The sequence below is a fragment of the Labrus mixtus genome, chromosome 6 (genome assembly GCF_963584025.1).
Source record: "Labrus mixtus chromosome 6, fLabMix1.1, whole genome shotgun sequence".
Lineage (NCBI taxonomy): Eukaryota > Metazoa > Chordata > Actinopteri > Labriformes > Labridae > Labrus > Labrus mixtus.
In genome coordinates, this window is record NC_083617.1 from 6,735,365 (window position 1) to 6,750,291 (window position 14,927).

General features: G+C 39.9%; 1 protein-coding gene across 1 annotated transcript; it reads left to right on the forward strand.

Annotated features, from left to right (window-relative positions):
* Positions 1-4,574: 4,574 nt before the first annotated feature.
* sufu (suppressor of fused homolog (Drosophila)) lies at positions 4,575-14,327 on the forward strand. The gene is made up of 12 exons (XM_061039712.1): positions 4,575-4,943; positions 5,327-5,461; positions 5,725-5,861; positions 7,273-7,415; positions 7,704-7,789; positions 9,142-9,214; positions 9,706-9,862; positions 10,013-10,118; positions 10,481-10,615; positions 12,421-12,559; positions 12,648-12,716; positions 12,814-14,327. The coding sequence occupies exons 1-12, from the start codon at positions 4,795-4,797 to the stop codon at positions 12,901-12,903; spliced, it is 1,419 nt and encodes a 472-aa protein (XP_060895695.1). The 5' UTR covers positions 4,575-4,794; the 3' UTR covers positions 12,904-14,327.
* The last annotated feature ends 600 nt before the right edge of the window (positions 14,328-14,927 follow it).

Consider the following 14,927-nt stretch of genomic DNA (forward strand, 5'->3'; position numbering starts at 1 on the left):
GGCTCGCATCTCAACAGCTGCTCACGGCCTGTGGGGGAATTCCTAGTTCCTCGAGTAGACGAAGCCTTTCCCCTGCTTACTTTATGGGAACAGGGGGCAGGGCAAGTCAGATGGTTTTCCTCAGAAACTATTATGTGTTGATTCACTGTGAGGGGGCGTGCTGTTCACTCCCACTGTTTCCTTCTTACTGGGAAGTGACTGTCAGGCTTACCGAACAGAGGGAGTGTATGAGAAACAGATAGAGGGGAGGGTGTGAGGGAGGTGGGGAGACTGATGGGTGATGTGAAAGGTGGTGGTATTTAAGGTTCCTTTGCCGTGAATGTCACACAGTATGCCGTATCCCTTCTTGGGACTTGGAGGACATGGGAGAGTGAGCCGAACACGCAGGTGAACTGAGGAGGGATGGCTTGCTGTATGTTCAGTCTGAGGAAAAACACGCTGCTGAAACGTCTTTTTTTGTTGTTTTGACTGCTCACATCTGGTTAACACTTGACTCTGCGAAACAACAGTCCTGAAAGGCCTTTGAGAGGACATATATTTCTGATATATCCACGATCTGGAAAGCAAACTTTCAGTGAAGGACAGTGGTAAGTAAAGGCAAGAGACCATCTTAAAATGTTCAATTTAAGCCATAATTTTTATTAAATGATACAAAATGTCATCACATTTTAAGTTGTGAAAGCTTTAACACAGTTTTGAGGCCTTACAAAGAATAACCTACTTCCACATTTTCTAAAAGGGGTTAGCAGAATGTTAAAGCTGGCACACTGTGTTTGCAAGTCAGATTTGTAATGGTAGCTTTAAATTATATTTCACACAAGGTTTAAAGCCCTAATAGGGTTTGTTTCTTGTGTAGTGATATCGGCAGTAGAACCGGTTGTTTCTCAGTCCAACTGACGGAAAGATAGGAGTTTCCTGAACATGCTCAGGTGTGGCCTTCCGCCAAAAGTTCATTGTGCCGTATTACACGTCTCCTAAAAGAATGTGCACTCACACTGACTGAACCACAGAGACACAGATAACATTGAGGATTTATCTTACTGTACTGTCACTGTCAGTGTAGAGTCATACAGTCAATATTGACCACCATCCTTTTTTAAGTGAAGGTAGAGATCCTGTAAAACAACGCAGGTTAATATCCAACTTATCATGGACGGTTTCAAACATACATCAACCAGCTACTGTCCCAAAGTTCTTTTCCTGGGAGTGTTCAGCCATAAATGATGACTCATTCCAGTCCCTGACCAGAGGGATATCGCAATGATCTGATTTAGTTTCATTTCAGTGGTCGTGAAACATTTCCAGGAACACTCGAGTTGAGGGGATGGTTGGAGACTCCATACGATTTGTACAACTCCAGCACTGAAAATGAATTGTAGAGGTTTGTTTTTGATATCTAAAATCTATTTAAATCCAGTCACGACAAAGTCTATTTTAAAACGACATCTTGTTCTACTGTGTAATTCGCATGCCAACCGTGATTGAACACTGCTCAATTTCCATTGCAAATGTAACGGCCTCTTGCACAATTTTCCAATGAAAGACAGAGGGCTGATGTTATCGCACATCATCGCCTTACTTTTCTTGAGAAATAGGGATGGTCATCAGTGACTAAACCTCAGCGTGCTACCCAACATGTTCATATTCCATAACCTGTTAATAACACAATTGTTTTATTTCAGATAGAGTGCGTTATTATTGTCTATTTCATCAATACAAAGACATTCAACGGTAAAATTAACTGAGCCTTTATAACTTGGAGAAAGTTGTGTCAAATGATCAAGGCGTCCAGGGTTTGTGAAGCTCCTCAGTTTTTTTAAGTGCTATGCTATGAGAACTGAATTCCATAGATGGTGGCGTCTTCAGGTGTCGTCTATGGGCTCAGTTCTTTTGGTATGGTACCACTGCACAGCACCAGAGAGCGGAAATCATGACCAACAGAAGGCAATAATGCCTTAAATTCATTGCACCATGTCTCAGTGTTGCTGTGAAATATGTTTGGATTTTATGTATTTGTCATTTTTCTTCAAATGATGGGTAAGCTGCTCATTTTTAGTTGCATTTATTATTTATCTGAATCATACAAACGTGTCTTAACAACTGTTCAGGGTTCATTAAAGTTGCTGTTAAGTACTTTTTTATATTGTTAATAAAGTTAATCAAACTGAATAATTTGTCTCTGTAATTTATTATCTCTCGTCATGTGACTTTTAAAATTCCTGCTGTATTTTCTGTATTTTTGAGAAAGAGCATTCAAGGACAATGTCTTTCAAAAACATAAGAAACTTCATACTATGCACACACGCAGAGTTATTTTTCTTCTGATCTTATCTCAACTCTGGCTCCATAAAATCCACAGCCTCGCCGATGGCAGTTAGCTAGATTAAACAATAAGATTAGGTGAAACTGCAAACATCCTTTTAAATTAGAGAATCATGAGAATCTAACAAAGTTTCCAGCTGCATGTACTGAAGAATTCAATAAACAACATGATGTTATATGGACTTTGAGGAGAGTTATACTCTCAAGCATTGATCGCTCTTACACCACTTCTGGTTTAAAAATTGAAATTCCTGAAACTCATGCTAACTGCTGTACAATGGATTGAGCAACATTTCAGGAGAGGATCCATAATGGTGGTTTTATTTTTCACCATCCTGGTTGGGTCATAAAGCTTCTGGCCTCCAGGCTCCAGCTATGACTGTGTTTACCATGTTATGGTGATTTTGTTCAACTGCATGTTTAGAGTGAGGAACTATGGGCCAGTTTTAAAAAGGGTTTCAGAAAATGAAGAATAGCTGGCACTTTAATGCTTGTCAGGTAGAAAGGTTATCACCACCTACTCCAGCGGGAAACCTGGTGGCTGATAAGACGCTACAGCTTTTATACTGTTGCCCCTCCCTGGCATTCAGAACTGTGTAAGAGATGAAATACAATGATTATACTTTATCTATGATGTATTATGATGAAAACTCTTGACTTCCTCTTTTCAGTTTGGTCTTGTCTCATAATAGGCTGGTTATGTTTATTTGTGTGTTTCTGAAATAGATAATTTACATTTAATGAACTCCTTCCTTGCTCTTGTTCATTTGGGATACAGTAAGGCCTCACGTGGTTAACAGAAGAAGGATATCATGAGGTTAAAAAATGTATGATATATTATATCCCTACAGACCTGCACTAAAATGTCAACATTTCAGATTTTGAATGGTCTGATTCTCTTTCGAGAGGAGGATTTTATTCAAACCATGAACTAATACAGCACAGAGCGCACAGTGTACAAGGATCAGTACAATGCTGGCTGAACAGTCATTACGTGACCCTGGCACATCCCCTCCAAATAAGGATGGTGACATGGTGACTTCCTCATTACTACATCCTCAAAGTAAGGGTGTATCTCAACTGAACTCTGACTCATCTCACTTTACGACTCTGACCAGAGGACTCCTCCACATGAACTTTCTTTTATGAAGGGTTTACTTGCAACCAACAAGTATTATTTTTCATGCTTTCTGGACCGAGAGGTTACGAAACTTTACTTCAAAGTGAAAAAAAAGGAGAAAAAAATAAAATAAAAACGTGTTTTTAATGTGATAGATGGAGTTGTAGGAGTTTAAACCATACGCATATACTACTTGAAACTTAACATTTTAAAAGTCAACTGTTTCCCCTTTCATTTTGATAGTCGTGATACGTAATGCAGCAGATTATCAAATATGATGCATTTTAGATTTTTAATTTAGCAACAAAAAGAAGGACTTTAAAGTAGTTTTCTATTAGGTTATTTCTTGGCTGATGGTCTTGGTTAATCTGTTCCCATTATTTTTGTTGTTGTTTTGTCTAAAAACTTAATTTGTTTTGGCCAACAAGTCCAACATCATACACTGATTGATGAAAACATTTTTATTTTTCTGTGAATAATGCACAAAAATAAGAAGGGGTAGGACCAGAAAAGTTTTTATCTTCTTCCTATCCCTTTTGAACATGAACTATATTATTTGAGTTATTTATTTGTTGCTATGGACCCTGAGGATCCAGTTTGTTTTTTTGTTTAGCTTTTTTCCTTTTTATTTTGTGTTTGTATTTCTTAACATGTTCAATAAATTGAATAATAAAATCGTTTAAAAGTATATGTGCACTTCAGATAAACAACAACATATACAGAAAGCTTACACGTAATATACAGTGTAATCTCACAAGGGCCATTTTAATGTAATTAATTAAAACATTTTACTGGTAATTGGCCTACTTCTATAATTTTGCTCTATTTCATGCAGGACTTTTTAGCAAAAAGTTTGCAAATTTAACTTTTGGTATAAAAAATTGCAATTGAATAAATGTTCTGGTTGCTTCTTCACACTCGTCACTTTTCTTTAAAGGCCCATTTGGCCAAACACTCATCATTTGGCTCCTGAAAGACTTTGAAGAACCAGGCATCTTCTTACTGTTTGATTGACAGAGTATCAGCCAATCACAATTGTCTTTAAATCACCGTGAACCTCAAACCTCATTCGTCATTGGTCTTAGGGGACGTCAGTCACTTACGTCACCATCCCTGTTCAGCCAATGGGAAGGCCGTTTTTTTGTAGAGGATGCGCAACAGGCTGTGTCCCTGCTGAGTGTAGCACAACGACTGAGGGGGAAACCTAAAATTTCGTTGCGTAGCAGTACGAGATCAACACTTTTTATGATTCACAAGTTTCTCTTATTTATTGCACTTTGGGTGGACAGAAGAAGATAACTGTTCATTCGTTGTTTATTATACAAAAAAACGGATTTGTTCGAGGCCTTCGCATGGATGAGGTACGGCCTACCAGTGGTGCTCCAGCCCACGGGCTGGTGCCGCTGTTTCCCCCCGGACTGCAAGCTATCTACGGGGAATGCCGGCGACTTTACCCCGAACAGGCCAACCCGCTCCAAGTAACAGCCATTGTGAAGTATTGGTAGGTGACCGCTCCTTGTTTTTGTCAGTCTGAAACTTGCATTTAATTCGTGTATAACAAGTTTATAAAGTGATGTCCAGATGTTTGGTCAACAGTAAGCTGAACTGCTAAGCTAACATCTGAGCTACACAGGAGATATACTGTAGCTGCTGCTGCTGTGTTATAGGACATTTTGAGTGTTTAGTATCAACTGTTCTTGCCTAACCAGTCGTGAAATGTGTTTTAAAACAAGTTTAAACCTTGACTTAAATGTGTCACACTATTTGTATACAAGGTATGACCTCCCAGCATGGCTACTTGTCTTCACATGGTGCTGTGAGTAAACACACTTTACTGACAACAAAAGCGATTTTTGACCTGTTTTCATTTGATGTTTCTCTCAGGTTAGGAGGACCAGATCCATTAGACTACATCAGCATGTACAGGAGTATGGGCTGCCCAGCTCAGGACATCGAGGAGCATTGGCACTATGTCAGCTTTGGCCTGAGTGACCTGTATGGGGATAATAGGGTTCATGAGTAAGTAACAACATTACTATCAGTTGCTGAATATTGTGTGGATCAAACAAAGCCTATCTAAGTGTGCTAAATATTTGCTTAACAAATCATTGAATAGTAGACCACCTACTAACTAACACAGCACCTAATCATCCTCTGTTATTCAACAGCCTCCTGGTGATCTCGACAAGCATTGTGATTTTTTTTTTACATCCCACGTGTATCACAAAGGAAGTACAGCTTCTGACGCGTTGTTTTAACCTGGTGTCTTTCTATGTGTTAAGATTCACGGGGGCAGACGGACCGAGCGGCTTCGGCTTTGAGCTCACCTTTAGGCTTAAAAGAGAGGTTGGCGAGACGGCACCACCGACCTGGCCAGCTGAACTCATGCAGGGCTTGGCTCGCTATGTGTTCCAGTCAGGTAAGAGTTTTTTTTAAACAAAGTGGTACTTAGGCTTTGCATCTTTTGAAAAGAGAGGGCTGCACAATTCAAAACATCCAGGTTAAGCCACAGTCTGTTTGTCTCGTACTCCGTGGAAAATAATTGTGAATTTGGTTTTGATAATAATACAGCGTCTGTGAGAATAATAATGAAATATTAGGAGAATGCATACTCTTGTTTTTTTTTTCCAGTGATAAGGAAAGTATTTTAACATGATCTATCTTCTGAGATATAAAACCTTTACAGAGGTTTTTTTTAAACGTAATAATTGGTATTAATATTACAGCTGGTTTCATTAAACGTTGGATGCTTTTTAAGTAATAGGTTCAACTAAACGTGCAGTTTGAAGACATTATTTTGGACTTTAAAACGGCTCATGATATTGTCGACATGTCAAAGAGGATTGGTTGATCAAGAAAACTAAATGTCAGATTAGGTTATAAACAACATTTTTAGTCAAAGTCCTACATCTGTCACATCTACAGTGTATCCCTTTTACTTCGGTGTCCATACCAACTTTTGGTTTGTGAAATTAAAGAATGTTTCTTTGTAAAAGTAGCTTTTTCTCCAGACATTTACATGACAGACATGATGATAACGTGCATGATAGATGAGTCTCTGCAGGCAGCAGTTTTTAGTTTAGCACCCACGATTTGTGTGTGTGTGTGTGTGTGTGTTTGTGTGTGTTGGAGCTCTGGGCATTGACAGGAAGTCTGAGTTCCCATTTCTTACCCTTTTGCCATTTGTAAAAACAGCCTAACAAGACTGTTGTTGTAGTGCTAATTTATAATCTGGGTAATGGGTGTATTATCTGGTGCTAAGTCGTTTCAGTCTTTCAGCTGTGTTCATAAAGTGCACAGGAAAGTGTTGTTGAGAAGCAAAGGGGCATTTAAAAGCCATGAGGAAAGAGAAGAAGGCTTTTCTCCCCTCATCACTACCCAGCCCTTCTCTCCTATCCAGCTGGGGTCAATTTGTGCGTGGGTGGGCTGGGCTCCTGAGCTAAGTTAATGCTGATTCTTGGCCATCTTCCCCCTTGCTTTTCTTCTGCAGCAAATCGAGACGTGGGACATGTTACCTCCCAAGTAGACACATTCCTTCGATGGAAATGTTGTATTTATGTTTCTTTTTGTCACATCTTGGACTTCTCTCCCGTACTTTCTCATTCTCTCTCTCTCTGCTGTTTGTGTTCCATCTTTTCCTGCTACTGCAACTTTTCTTCTGAATTCCTGTACTCTCTGAACAATGGAAAATTGGACCGCCTCCCTCTGGTAGCTGGAAATGCCCTTTGCCGATGAAGACCCATGACAGAGTGTATTCTTGGCAACTTTTTTATAGTGTGTTATGTCATACTTTAAAGAAACATATCTCCTTTTTTCTCTCTCTTTAACAGAAAATACATTTTGTAGTGGCGACCATGTGTCGTGGCACAGTCCTCTAGACAACAGCGAGTCTCGTATCCAGCATATGTTGCTAACAGAGGATCCACAGATGCAACCAATTCAAACTCCATTTGGCACACTGAGCTTTCTCCAGGTCAGTCAAAATATACACTATCCACACAGTGGTAGTTATTTCACAAGAAGCACTCCTAGATTAAAAGCCACTTCATGGTGTTATGGCATTTGAATTGAGAATTTAGACAAATCTCTGACCAGTATGAGAATCATTTGCTTGACACATTTTATCCAAGTTAAAAATGAAACCAGTACAGATAAGAGATGGCTACTTGTTGTGAAAAATAAAGTCAAACCTCTTGAGGAGAAGCATGAAATGAAAAACAGTGGAGACCACACCCCTCATGCTCTGCACTGTCTCCTTCAGATTGTAGGGGTTTGTACAGAAGAGCTTCAGGCGGCCCAGCAGTGGAACGGCCAAGGCATCCTGGAGCTGATGCGTGGAGTCAAAATGTGAGTACAAACTGGGCTTTGTTCAATGATTTTCGTTTCAGAATTGGTTGTTGATAAGTTAAACCAAATCATCCTAGAATAAGTAGATCAAAATATTAGCTATTATGCCATGTGATTTAGTACTCCTCATTTCTTCGTGCAGATTTGATAACTTTACTCGGAACACGTCTTGAGTTAGTATCGGTCTTGGATAAGTGCATTTCTGTTTGAAAGATAATGAATTTGAAGATAAGTTTTTACCACAACATAAAAATTGATTTTATTGTCTCAGAGAGGAAAAGAGCATTGGGCAGCGTACATAACAAGTGAAGTACCAGGGGCCGTATTCACAAAGCCTCCTAAGTACTAAGAATTGCTCCTAGGGACAACATTCTAATAAAATTATTGAAATCTGGACATTTTGTAAGAATTTCCCCTCAAAGTTAGGACGAGTTCCTTGAAAAGAGTTATTCACAAAGTGTCCTAGCCCTGAAGAGAGCTCCTGAGGTGTTAAACTGTGTGGAGGACTTTTAACAGGATGAAGAGTTTCTCAAGCTGAGGAGAAAGTGGAGAAATGTTGACATTTCAATCCATCTATGACTTTTTTCAGTACAAGGGAGACATGCAATTTGAGTTTCTCTACATGTGTTTACCTCCACAGGCACATCTAATCACTAATTAAGGCTCTTTTCATATAACTATCAGCAAGTGAAGAAACTGCTGGTCGTGTAATTTTAAACACAGCTATGTACTTTTCAAATTATCAGACAGATTCTAATTTCATAGTGTTCATAATTACACAATCTTATTTTTTTGGGTTATCCAATCACAGCTTCTGAAAAAAATGCGTCATACCTAGCAACGGGGTCAACCCCGCCTCCTCACTAAGATAAAAGTTTCTCTCCATTGCTCTAAAAATGTTCCTAAATCACTCCTAGGCTAAAAGTCTTTGCTATGATTTTTTAAGCTACGTTAGGAGCTCTCTGAGAGGATTCTCAGACTGTTTGTGAATATGTGCCCATATCTGCTTCCATTGTTAGCAAAACAATACGGATGACTTCATTACTTTCTGGTACATAGTTTCAACTCTCCCTCCAAACGGTCAGTCATTAAACCAAAGTGAACTTTGCTGAAAACAGGAAACAAAGTCCCATCAGTGTCACTCCAGTGTAAAAGGAATCCAGCCCAGTTAGACTGATGCACTGTTGGGCAGCCAGTAGAGAGCACAGTTACTCATTTATATATTAACTGTGTGTGTGTGTGTGTGTGTGTGTGTGTGTGTGTGTGTGTGTGTGTGTGTGTGTGTGTGTGTGTGTGTGTAACTTAAGTTGAATGCTGTGTGGGACTAATGTTTATGATCGTCCTGTACACAGAGCGGGTGGCCCCTGGCTAATCACAGACATGAGGAGAGGGGAGACCATTTTTGACATCGATCCTCACCTACAAGTAAGGCTTTACTAAGTTCTGCACAGCTCAGCACTATATGTTGTATTTACAGGGTGTGACATCTTATATTTAACGGCTGCTAGCTTGTTGTGCATTGTGATACGATATGAAGATGCAGGTGAATGCAGGTTTTTGTTTTTTACAAATGAACTGTGTAACATCATAATTATCATTTTATCATTTATACAGGGGGTTTACTGTGAATCCTTTTGACTGTACAAAAGCTCAGTGAACAGAATAGAGTTAAAAAAAAAATGTACAACTGAACTATCAAGAGTTATGTAACAATCAGTCGAGGCAAACTGGTTTTCCTGGTATAAAGATAGAAATAGGTAAAAGGTGGCCATCTGTACATTTGAGAACAAACTAAGCGCCTTCTGTTGGCCCATAACTCTCAAAGCAGTGACTTCTCACGTCTGAAACGTAAACCATATGTGAGTTTTATGTGAGCTGGTGTTAATGATTGCGTATATATTTCTTGCTCATCCAAGCAGGAGAGAGTGGACCAGGGTATTGAGACGGAGGGCTCCAACCTGAGTGGGGTCAGCGCCAAGTGTGTGTGGGACGATCTGAGTCGTCCGCCAGAGGATGAGGAGGACAGCCGATCCATCTGCATAGGATCACAGCAACGGAGGCTCTCAGACAAAGGTACGGCATGTTATAAAGGAGTGACGGAAAGTAGACCCTTCGATTAAGACTGAGCAGACCAGAGATCTGTAAGGAGGAGTTCTGGTTTTCACGCTGTCAGCAGTGCATGATGGGATAACTCCATGCTGATCCTTGTCTGTGTGTTGACAGACACAGAGCAGATCAGGGAGACGCTGAGAAAAGGACTGGAGTTTAACAGCAAGGCAGCACTACCACCCATCAACAGCCAGAGACAGCAGAGCCATGAGAGACCTCAGTGAGTGTTCCTCCCACACACACACACACACACACACACACACTGTAACACGGGTCCAGCTCAACACATGGGTTTCACGAGGATAACTCCCAGCAACATGTGCAGTGACTCACCATGAAACTGACATCCGGACTGTTACCGCCATTGTTTCTCAGCTACCACCATGACACAGTGGCGAGTCACTCATTTGTAGTTTTTTCTTCTTCTGCAGAATCAGGTAGCAGCTCTTTTTGAGAGGTTGTGAAATAAGGGAACAGTTACAGGAAAAGGCCAAGGAGCTAAAGATTTACTGCACAGAAGCTGTATTCACAATTTCTCCAAAATGACATATCCTTTTCTCCTTTTCTCTGTCTGTTTATTAGGAGTCGGAAGGACAGTTTGGAGAGCGAGAGCTCGGCAGCAATCGTTCCTCACGAGTTGGTCCGAACACGGCAGTTGGAGAGTGTCCACCTAAAATTTAACCAGGAGTCGGGCACACTGCTTCCCCTCTGCCTGCGGTACGCTATCCCTCCCTCGCCTTCTTCCACACACAATATTTACCCTTTTGGAATGTCCCTACGGCAGCAAGATAAAGATTAATCCAAAACATTCTTGTTGGATGGGTGTGGCGGACTGCCTTTATAAAGCATCAGAGCAAAAATGCCGATGACGCCATTCTCAGAAGTTAAAAAGGGGCTTTTGGCAAGTCAGCCCCAAACTCTGATTTTCCACCTCCTTCTTCTTTAACTTTGATGCAACTTCAAAGTGTCAATGACATCAAATAAAAAAGTAGCCATTTTTTAGTAGCCTGGAGCTATTTGTAGTTGGCAGAATGGCTTCAAAGTAAAGATTAATGTAACCTGTGACATGAATGATCACCTGAAACTTTGAAGAAAGGATATAGACTCAAGTCCTGTACCCTGTACTTCTGATGTTTTTTATTATCTTATTTCTGCACATTAATAAAAGAACAACTTTATTTATGTAGCACCCTTAAAAAAAAAAAAAAAAAGGAAGTGCTGTGACATACAAAGCAAAGGCACAAACTCAGGACAACAACAGAACAGATATCAGAGAGTACAAAAATAATATAAATGCAGATCACAGGAAAGAGAAAGATAAAATGTGCAGGACTCGAGTGGCAGTTAAAGCTATCAAGCAATATGATTAAAGAAAATTAAATACAAGATAAAAAAGTCAAAAATAAAGAAGAGGAAGACATCACAACACAGACACTATAAACAATTATGAAAAGGAAGAAGAAAATATAGATGTTCAATAAATAAATAAAAGCAACAGAAGGGGTAGGAATGAATGAAACTGTTAAGAGCAGTAAAATAAATAAAGCAAGTGATGAATTAAAAGGCTAAATCATTAGAAGAAGGATGACATAAGGGGTGCTGGTGGCCTAGTGGTTAGGGCGCGCTCCAAGTGAGGTTCAAATCTGACCTGGGGCTCCTTTCCCGCATATCATTCAACACTCTTTCTCTCTCCTTTTTTTTTTGAATCTATTCACTTTTCTAACTCTAAAATAAAGACAAAAAAAGTGAAACATTAAATCCTTTGATGAAACACTTTGGATGACAACTATCTGGTCTTGGTTTACAGCTGGATCTGTAACCTTCAACTTCAAACGAACCCGAAGAAATTGCATATTTTTTTCTTAATGAAATACTCCTCCGCACAGGACGGAGACAAGGATAAAGCTGCTCCATGCTATCTGTCTGAAGAGAGACCAAGGCCAGAGTTGATTGTCAGAGAGACCTTTGTGTGAGAGTGAAGGGAGTTAAAGTTGGGCCAATTATACGACACCTACACAGGGAGTGATTACGGGAAATGTTGCATACAAACTCTTGAGTTTTGTTTTTTTTTTATCTCAGAGTGATTGCAGATAAGGGAGCATTTCAGCAACACACCTGATTAGAACGAGGTGAAGATTTTTTTCTCTCTCCTGAGTAATGGAGTCTATGGATATGTTCCCTATGTGCTATATTTTCTGGCTATTTTTGGGTGATCTTGCACTTTGATTTAATCCCTTGATACTGTTTGTAGTTTCTATAAATATCTCTGTCACACTAAATTAACCACAATCACAGTGGAGTCAAAGAGATTTATAAATGTGCTTAGTCCATGAAATCACATTATGAAACATGCAACAATAATTGTCATTCTGTTCTCACATTGTTGTCTTACACAGGTCAGGTTAAAGCCTTGCTATTGTCTTGTGGAGGGACTGATATACAGTTATAGCTCAGATTTAAAAAATAAAAACCACACACTCGTGCACTCTGTTTATGTTGCCCTGTGTTTTCCTGTCTTACAGAGGCCGGTTGCTACATGGGAGACACTTCACTTATAAGAGTATCAACGGAGACACAGCCATTACCTTTGTTTCTACTGGAGTCGAAGGAGCTTTTGCTACTGAAGAGCATCCATATGCTGCACATGGCCCCTGGCTTCAGGTACATAAAACCCAACTTTAACTTACTTCTTCATGTAATGCCTTTATATTGAATCACATCTGTTTGACTTTCTGCTCTCATTGTTTAGATTTTGTTGACTGAAGAGTTTGTGGAGCAGATGCTCGGGGATTTACAAGAACTCAACACTCGTGAGGAGGTAAAGAAAAAAAAAAGCTCTTTGTTGTAACTTTTGTTTTGAGTTTATTCAACTGCTTTCCTGTTTGACTTTTCTGTAACTTTTCTTCTTTCTGTAGACAAAGCTGCCAAAGGAGTACAGTTGGCCAGAAAAGAAGCTGAAGATCTCTGTACTACCAGACTCTGTGTTTGATAATCCACTGCAGTGAAACAGAGACACCTAATCTCCAGAGAAACACAACACAGCTGCAGAAACACTACCAGAGTGGACCATTGTGGACAGGACAATCTCCCAGGACATGCAGCGACCCTGAGCAGTCAGATATGTTGCTCTGGTGACGGACGGCCAGAGGCTGTTTCACTCCTGTAGATGATCTAAACACGTTTGACTGTTACTGCATTCTCAGACTAGTTCATACTGTTTACAAGTTTTCCTCTGCGGTCCGATTGCTTTTGAAAATATGGAATCAGCCTGAAAACCAGCCTGTCCAGATGCTAGACCTGAAAGCATAATCATGAAGTGTGACACACTTGCTGAAGGGCAAAAAAAGGATGTCGTCATCTCTCCAATCAGGCCTGCCAAGGTTTGAGGTCCAAAATATATACGTCATTAGAACAGACAAGAACCTGTCCAAAACAATAACTGAGTGGATGAGTCTGAAAAGCAGTTGTATTTATTCCATTGACCTTAGAGAGGACAGGAAACTTCAACTTTGTATCCTTTTTAGTAGTGTTTTTTTTTTTTTGACAAATGCTGGACATTTTTCTATTGCGTGTCTGTGGTCATACCAAAGTTTGAGCTGTTGGCCGACTGCTGCCAGAACTGTCTGTGTCACAAATGTGTCATGATTCTGTAATAATGACAGGACAGGATGATTGACTGTTACTCACCGTTTTTCTGAGAAAACCAAACAAGCATTTGAACCGCTTTCATAGGTATCTGGAAAATAATGCTGCAGGTCTAAAAAAAGAAAAACCTCCCCTCTTACGTGCCAAGAAAAATGAAATGAAAGAAAATGTGAATGTCAGTGTCCGGTTTTCTCACGCATTATTATTTGTGTTCAAAAGTTAAGAAACTTAATACAGTGAGTCCGTTGCAAACATTCAAAGATAAGGAAACTGTGTTCCTTGTCGTCTCTTTTTAAGTGTTGTCTCCAATGGCCACATACAGGTAACCCCCCCCCCCCCCCCCCCCGCCCCGCCCCTTAATGCTAGGACCTGCTTAAAAAGTACATGTGTAGTTAAATTCCTCAGTGCCTTGAGTTGAAAAGATCCACAAATTCTGTTGATTGGTAATGCCACCAACAGCGCCTCAATTGTGAAGAGATGTCACGACTAATGAAGGCTGCTGTGTTCATCGTCTGCCTCCTGTTTCCTCATTGCATTCCATATTAACACCAAAACAGAGAACAGACTACCTTTACCGCCGTGTCTTTTACAGTGACGTACTCTTATTCATATGTGAACGTGTCTCTATCTTTGTTTGTCTTTTTTTTATTTTTTTTATTCAGAGTGTAAAGTTTAGACGTGCCTTTTCTTTGTAAATGCCATCCTATTGACAGAACTGGCTGATTGTAATCCCAAGTGCATTAAAGAGTGTAGGTATTTACACAAATAAAAGCTGTAAAACTAATCCAGAATAACAGGAGTTTATTTCTTTTAAAGTTGCTTGTACGTGGTGTATGGCTGCAGTGATACAGCACTTCTCACTTGTGATTATCAGACATGTTTTTCTACTTGCTGAGACACAATGTTCCTGTGTTTTTACTGTAAGGAATGGTAAACATTTAAGTTATTTGTTTGTATGAATGGATTTAATTGTATCATGTTTTATGAGTCCTAATAAAATACATAGGCACATGTTATAAAGTGGGCATAGGCAGTAATCGGCTAATTGTATACCATATACCAATATTTTAATTAGTTAAATGTAAGCTATCAAATTAATATAAATCTGGAGTGGTGCAGGTGGCCTAGTGGTTCAGTTCGCGCCCCATGTACGGAGGCAGAAGTCTTCAAAGTGGGTGGTCCTGAGGTTCAAGTCTGACCTGTGGCTTCTTTCTAGCTTGTTATTTCTCTCTCTCTCTCCGATAGTCTATCCATCGTCCCATCTAATAGGCAATAAGCTCCCCCTCCCCCAAAATCTAACACATTATTCATGAATTGGCACCGCTCATGAACCATGTCAAGCTCCTCATCAACTAATGTCATTGCCTTGACTCTTAGAGAGGCT